Raw genomic sequence first — 7802 nt, 5'->3', positions numbered from 1 at the left:
TCTCTGAACTATAATTCGAAAGGAATCAAAGAGTCTTTGAGGGCAAAAGTCGTTCCTTAGTGGATTGTTTTTCAATAGCTAAGTTCAAGGCTTCACAATGGTGCGTTCATTTCGATCTATTCTCCTCCTATTCTCCTAGTATCTACGTATGAATTATAAGGCATTTACAACTCCCCAGTTATGATTCTCCTTTTTCTTTTTGTTGTCTTTGTTGGAGGCGAATCCTGGCCTGCCATGTGTCATGATCGAAAAGGTGAGTAGGTTAAACGCGCGGGCGAAATGGAGAAAGCGGCTCCAAAATACTCAGGTCGGCAGTCAGGGTAGGACCTATAGTGCCGAGCTGAGCTGATACAGAGCCCGTAACAGTGTCCCTTCCGTGCCTGACAACATGCCGCGATTTTAGGGTGTGTCAGAACCCCTGTCGGCCCAGTTTCTATAAATATAAACCTTTGCCTTAAATGCAAGGTACGCAATCCCAAGTAGACTCGGTAAGTTAGCTCGAACTAGAACTAACTTGCTCGTCGGAGTGCTAACTTTGTTTTGCAGGTCTCAAGAAGGGTTCAGGGAAGGTGTGGGACCGTTGGTCATAGTTCGTCCTGAGCATTCCGATCTAAATCGTATCCGAGCTCAATGATTTCGGGCTCAAACATCTGGCGCCCGAAGATCGGGAGTATTTGGTTGACGATGAGGAGGAAAGCCCAGTGGTCGACGTTCAAGAGAGGTCCTCCCACGCGGACCATTCATTTCTGTCTGAAGTAGACCTCCTCCGGGATCAGTTTCATAAGGAGATAGAAGATCTTAAACGGCGGTGCAGGTCTGTAGACCCGCATCGCGTGGCCGAGCAAGAGGAACCGCCTTTCTCCCAAGCGATCCTGGACGCACCTATTCCACCGAGGTTCAAGGCTCCGGTCATGAGTTCTTACGACGGATCTGGAGATCCGATCTCCTACGTAGAGGTGTTCGAGGGGAAGATGGATTTCCTGGCCGCGAGCGACGCCATGAAGTGCCGAGCATTTCAAATAGCCTTGGAAGGCTCAGCAAGATTGTGGTACCGACAATTGAAGCCATGATCCATCGACAGTTATCAACAGCTGAGAAGGTTGTTCATCAACCAGTTCTCAGCTCGGCAGTTGCTGAAGTTGCCACCCTATCACCTCGGAACAGTGAAACAGCGGGACAATGAGTCCTTGACGGAGTACATCGCTCGGTTCATGGACGAGCATGTCAAAGTGGTAAGTTGCACTGATGACATCGCCATGATGTACTTCACCACGGGTTTGAACGACAGGAACCTGACGATAGAGTTCGGAAGCCGACCGCCGGCCTCCCTGAACGAGATGCTCGCTAGAACTCGCTAGTACATCAACGACTTGGAATTGTGGAAAGCAATTGGAGCTCGACGGAGCAACCGTGGTAATGATCGAGACCAAAGGTCCCCTCCTCCCAAGAAGCAGCGCAACGATGGTTGGAGCTCGTCTCGGCAGGCCGACGATAGTAAGAATAGAGGCCGTCGAGACGAGAAAGCCCCTTCAGACCGTCGAGGGCCGAAGTTCGACAAGTTCACTTCGTTGAATGCCTCAATTGCGGAGATCTACTCGGCGGCCGAAGACACCGACCTGGAGGCGCTTTTCGCAACCCCAGAAAAGCTCCGCCGACCTCCAGGGAAACGAGACAAGCGACTCTACTGCCGATTCCACAAGGATCATGGCCACGACACCTCACGCTGTTTTCACTTGAAGGAGCAGGTCGAGGATCTGATCCGGAGGGGTTATCTGAAAAATACGTCGGTAGGCACGAAAGGGCGGAGCCAGAGGGGTCGGCTCAGGAGGACAAGCGAGAGAAATCGCCCCCGCCGAGACGGAAGGAAGATTGTCCCGCCGTTATAAATACCATCCATGGAGGCCCGTGTGGGGGACAGTCGGGGCAGAAGAGAAAAGCTCTGGCTCGGGAAGCAGCACACGAGGTCTGTACCACGTACCCCAAGGAGCCTGTGATGCCGATCTTATTTGACGACCAAGACGGTGAAGGAGTGCACATGCCCCATAATGACGCCCTAGTAATCGCCCCACTCATAGATCACATGAAGGTGAGAAGAGTTCTTATCGACGGTGGAGCGTCGGCCAACATCTTATCGTTCTCGACCTACACGGCCTTAGGGTGGGAGAAGAAGCACCTGAAGCTCAGCCCGACGCCGTTGGTCGACTTTGCAGGGGAGTCGGTGAGCGCGGAAGGATGTGTCTCGCTCCCTGTTACCATCGGCGAGAGAGATCAACAAATAACTAAAGTCGCAGAATTTGTTGTGATAGATCGGAGCTCCGCGTACAACGCCATAATTGGTCGGCCCTTGATTCATGATCTCAGGGCAGTCCCGTCTACTTACCACCAGGTCTTGAAGTATCCCACCTCGGCCAGAGTTGCGACAGTCCGGGGTGAGCAGAAGACGTCCAGAGAATGCTACGCCGCTGCGATAAAGGGAACAACCACTTGTGCGGTGGTCACGAGCGCGCCCAAGTCGTGTGCCGACGAACCAGAGCCGAGCCGTGGCACCCCAGCTGAAGAACTAGAACTTATCCCCTTGCTGGGGCCAGAAAAGCAGGTCAGCATCGGCAGCAGACTGGGGGCCGAGGTGAGAGAAGAGCTCGTCGGTTTTCTGAAAGCAAATGCTGATGTGTTCGCATGGTCTCATGACGACATGTCGGGCACACACCCAAGTATAATGGTGCATAGGCTTAATGTAGATCCTAGATATAGGCCTGTGAGGCAAAAGCGTCGGTCTGTCGATGCCAAGCGAAGTAATGTAATTTGTAAAGAAGTCGAGCAGTTGCTACGAGCTAAATTCATAAGAGAGGTTCATTACCCCGCGTGGTTGTCTAACGTAGTTTTAGTTAAAAAGTCCAACGGCAAATGGCGCGTCTGCATTGACTTCACGAGCTTCAATAAGGCGTGTCCAAAAGACAGTTTTCCCCTGCCTCGGATAGATCAGCTCGTCGACGCAACGGTAGGGCATGAACTCCTCTCTTTCATGGATGCATACTCCGGGTACAATCAGATTCGGATGCATGTGCCCGACCAAGAGCATACCGCCTTTGTTACCGACCAAGGGTTGTATTGCTACAATGTCATGCCATTCGGTCTGAAGAATGCCGAGGCGACCTACCAGCGGATGGTCAACATGATGTTCGCCAAGCAGATCGAACGCAACATGGAGGTGTATGTAGACGACATGTTGGTGAAAAGTAAGCAGACGAGCTCCCATTTAGCCGACCTAGCAGAGCCCTTCGGCGTGCTTCGAAAGTATCAGATGAAGCTCAACCCGAGCAAGTGTGACTTTGGGGTCTCGTCGGGGAAGTTCCTCTGGTTCATGGTCCACGAACGCGGAATTGAAGCAAATCCGGACAAGATAAGGGCAGTCCTCGAGATGGAAGCACCGAGGAATGTTAAACAGCTGCAGAGGTTGAACGGCCGACTGGCAGCCTTGAATCGCTTTGTGTCTCGCTCCACGGACAAATGCCACCCTTTCTTCCAAATACTAAGGAAAAAGGGTCGGTTCGAATGGACCGACGATTGCGAAGTTGCACTTCGGCAGTTGAAGCAATACCTCAACTCGGCTCCCTTGTTGTCAAAGCCGCTGCCTGGCGATGTACTCTACCTGTACCTAGCAGTGTCGGAGAATGCAGTGAGCTCAGTACTTATCAGGGAGGCGGAAGGGCGGCAGAGCCCTGTTTACTACACGAGCAAATCATTGACCGAGGTCAAGGCTCGTTACCCCTATGTTGAGAAGCTGGCCCTAGCCTTGGTAACCTCGGCGCGACGCCTACGACCATACTTCCTGGCACACAAAATAGTTGTTCTGACAAACTTCCCCTTGAGGTAGATTTTCTACAAGCCTGAAACGTCGGGTCGCCTGATGAAATGGGCACTAGAGCAAAGTGAGCACGACATCGCCTTCGAGCCGAGAACGACGTTGAAAGGTCAGGCAGCCGCAGACTTTGTTGCCGAGATGACCCCACCCAGGCCAGGGGGCGATGTCCGTGACCAGTGGACACTCTATGTGGATGGTTCGTCCAATGAAAAAGGTTGTGGGGCAGGTATGCTGCTCCTCGGCCCCGGCGATCTTCGGTTTGAGTACGCACTCCGGTTTGGTTTCCGAGCTTCGAACAACGAAGCCGAGTTCGAGGCATTGATAAATGGACTAAAGGTCGCCAGAAGGATGGGCGTGAGGCGACTTTTGATTCTCAACAACTCCCAGCTGATTGTCAATCAGGTTACCGAGGAGTACCAGGTAAAGGAAGCTCGTATGGAGAGGTATCTGGCCAAAGCCCGAGGGCTCCTCGCCCAGTTTGAGGACTATGTGATTCGACAGGTGCCGAGGTCCGAAAACTCCAACGCCGACGCGCTGGCTCGCCTGGCCTCGGCATACGAGACCGATCTACCAAGAACGGTTCCAGTTGAAATACTTGCTGAGTCGTCCATTGAGCAGCCTGAGGTGATGGAGATCCAGTTAGCTCAGCCTACATGGATGGACCCAATTAAGGACTTCCTGGTTAATGGTTCTGTCCCCGCCGATCCGAGCCAGGCCAGGAAACTCCGACGCCAAGCTCCTCACTACTTGATGCAAGAAGGCAAGCTCTTCAAGAGGGGATATTCCCTACCATTACTACGATGCCTCGACCCGGAAGAGGCGAGGTATGTCATGCGCGAGATTCATGAAGGGGTTTGCGGAAACCATGGAGGAGCTCGGTCCACGGCCGCGAAGGTCGTCTGCCAGGGCTACTACTGGCCGACGATTGAGCGCGACACCAAGGAGTTCGCCAAAACATGCGAAAAATGTCAACGCTTCGCGAGCATTTTGAGGCAACCTCCAGAAATGCTGACGCCGATCTCAAGCCCTTGGCCTTTTGCTCTATGGGGGATAGATCTGATCGGCCTGCTACCGACGGGGAAGGGATAGTTGAAATTCGCCATAGTAGCTGTAGATTACTTCACCAAGTGGGTGGAAGCGGAACCTCTGGCGTCTATTACCGAGGCGAAGGTCGTCAGCTTTGTATGGAAGAGCATAATATGTCGATTCGGTATACGGAACGCTATCATTACTAACAATGGAAAGCAGTTTGACGGTGCCCGGTTTAATCAATTCTATCAACAGCTCGGCATACGTCACCTCAACTCGTCGTCTGCCCATCCGCAGTCTAATGGGCAAGTTAAAGCCATCAACAAGATCATCAAGCGTGGTCTGAAGACGAGGCTGGAGTCTTTGAAAGGTCGGTGGGCAGAAGAGTTACAAGAGGTATTGTGGTCCTACCGAACTACACCCTGCCGATCTACTGGTGAGACGCCATACGGCCTAGCCTTCGGGTCGGAGGCTGTTGTCCCTGCGGAAGTCGGCATGCCAATGCCCCAAGTTGAGAATTTCGACGAGCAAGCCAATAGTGAAGCCCTACTCGTGAATCTTGACCTCCTCGAGAAGAAAAGATCTCACTCCCAGCTTCGGCTAGCAGAATATCAGAACCGTATGGCTCTGTACTACAACACTAGAGTAAAAGTCAGAGCATTCAAGCCTGGTGACCTCGTCCTCAAGAAGGTAATGCAACATGTCGGAGCACTCGAGCCGAACTGGGAAGGCCCGTACAAAATCTTAAAAATACTCCGACCTGGAGCGTATTTACTGTCCGACCTAAACGGGAGACAACTCCCTCACCCATGGAATGCCGAGCATTTGCGAGTTTATTATCAGTGAAATGCGTGTCATCCGACGTGTAAAAATTTCATTCATTAATGAAAGCTGATCTCCAATGACTTGTGCAAAATTTGACTTTATCCGTTAACGTCGCCTACTACTACCGAGCTACGTCAAATGGGGGCCAAGGAAGACTACGTGGTATAACCTATGCTAAACGACCTACAATAATACAAACGCGCGAAGCAATGGTCAGCTCGTAAGGACCTGGTTATCCCAAATGCACACCGCCGAGCTGAAATGTTTGGCTCGTAAGCCGTTGTGTAAGTAAGAAATTACTAAGATTTGAGAAACTCAAACAACGAGGCCAAAACTGAAATTGAAGTTTAATTAAATTTTTCTAAGTATAGGGACCTCGAAGAGAACAACTCAAGTTCGGACGAAGTTTGTTTTCATTGAATTTAAAGTTTGATGAAGAGCCGAGGTATTATTAAGGTTTAATTAAATTTCAACAAGTATAAGGACCTCGGAAAGAATTACTCGGATCTAAGCAAAACAACGTCATTTCATTTAGACTAAAGTTTAATGGAGAGCCGAGGTATATATGCCTCGGCTCAGTACAAATTTGATTTAAAAAAAAGAGAGAGAGGAAAAGCGAGAGGCAACAGAAGGCCGAGACGATCTACTCCTGGGAGGGTCGATGGGCTTGCTCGACCCCGCCTCGGCACCAACAACCTCAACCTCTTTATCGGCCTCAGCAGGTCGCTCCACCCAGATGGACTCGTATTCTTGCTCGACGGCGACGATGGCGTCCTCCGAGCAGGCAGTGTCGAGCCTGTTGATGGCGTAGTAGAAGCCCTTGTTTGCCATATCGCGAGCTAAGCCGTCGAACTCGGGGAATTCTTTGATTCTCTTCTCCAAGTAGGCCCAGCTCGCCAAGTTCTGTCAAGCCTCATTCCAGCCCTTCTCTGCGATCTCGGCTCGGCCCCGGGCATTATTCTTCAGGTCGGTGCGTGCTTGGGCTATCAAGGCTTTCGACCTATCGGCCTCGACCTCTTTTTCAGCTCGCGCCTTTTTAACCTCGGCATAGAGCTCAGAGATTCTCCGCTCATAGAAGGCATTCGTCTCCTCCTCCTTCAAGTCCCGTCCGCCGAGCTCCAAGCTCATCATCGAGGCCGAGAGGCAAGCGTGATAATGTAGCTGCAAAAGTTCAAGGTTAGATCGGAAAAGAGAAAGAAAAAGGAGCGAATAGTAGGCACGAGCTTACCTCCGCAGCAAGAGCTGTGGTCTTTCTCACCGCCTCCGCAGCGTCCTCGGGTGCCTGAATAGCTCGTTCCGCCAAGTGAGAGCTCGAGGACCTCACTTTCGTCGCAACCTCGTGAATACTGAGGCGGGAGAAAGCGAGCCTGAAAAGGAGTGGGAGCTCGGCGCCATGACCCCGACCATGTAGTGACCCCTCCTCTGAGTCGACCACGATGGGGGGAGGCGGAGATCGGGACTTGACCTCCTCAGAGGGAAGCGTATCCCTCGCTCGCTTCTTCCTCACCAGAGGGGTGGACGATCCCTCACCCCCAGCGACAGTCTGTAGGGGCTGAGCTTGGAGGGCCTGAAGCTTCGCCAAGTTGGCCAGCCCTGGAGCCGGGACGTCGGCGCTGCTTGTGCGATGATGAACTTGGGGGGGCGCCGGCGGAGCAACCGAGGCCGAGGCCCGCTGCCGCTTTGTACTGTTGAGTGCGAGGAATTTGGAAGCCATTCCTGCAAAGAAGACGAGGTTAATTCAGAGACTTCCATTGAATGAGTTGAGGTGCCGAGAAGAAGTTACCTTCAGAAGCTTTGCGTTTCTGCGAGCTGCGTTGCCGAGGTTTGGGGAGCTTCTTGAGCTCGTCTGGTTGATCGTGAGGACTGAGGCCGCTGGAGAAGAGGTGGGAGTTTGAGACGAGTGCTTCACCCCACAGCGCGTACTTTAGTCTCCGACCTTGGGCTCGTTTGATGATCTCCCAAGACTTGTTGTTGATCCTCGGAACGGGGGATGGAAGAGCTGCAAAACAAGCCGACGTTAGCAACGAGCTCGCTCAAGTTAAGAAGACAAAAAAACACACCCCCTAGCTCGCGCCTAAGACACTCA

General features: G+C 52.2%; 1 protein-coding gene across 1 annotated transcript; it reads left to right on the top strand.

Annotated features, from left to right (window-relative positions):
- Positions 1–241: 241 nt before the first annotated feature.
- On the top strand, positions 242–4951 carry LOC148212306 (uncharacterized). Its single transcript, XM_088122180.1, has 6 exons — positions 242–253; positions 627–1003; positions 1082–1275; positions 1387–1686; positions 1746–3796; positions 3875–4951. The coding sequence occupies exons 1-6, from the start codon at positions 242–244 to the stop codon at positions 4949–4951; spliced, it is 4011 nt and encodes a 1336-aa protein (XP_087978306.1).
- Positions 4952–7802: the final 2851 nt, after the last annotated feature.

Source organism: Momordica charantia, assembly GCF_013281855.1.
Source record: "Momordica charantia cultivar OHB3-1 chromosome 3 unlocalized genomic scaffold, Mcharantia_2.0 BLBB01000003.1, whole genome shotgun sequence".
Classification (NCBI taxonomy): Eukaryota; Viridiplantae; Streptophyta; class Magnoliopsida; order Cucurbitales; family Cucurbitaceae; genus Momordica; species Momordica charantia.
The sequence above is the reverse complement of the archived record's forward strand: the minus strand, read 5'-3'. Positions and strand labels throughout refer to the sequence as shown.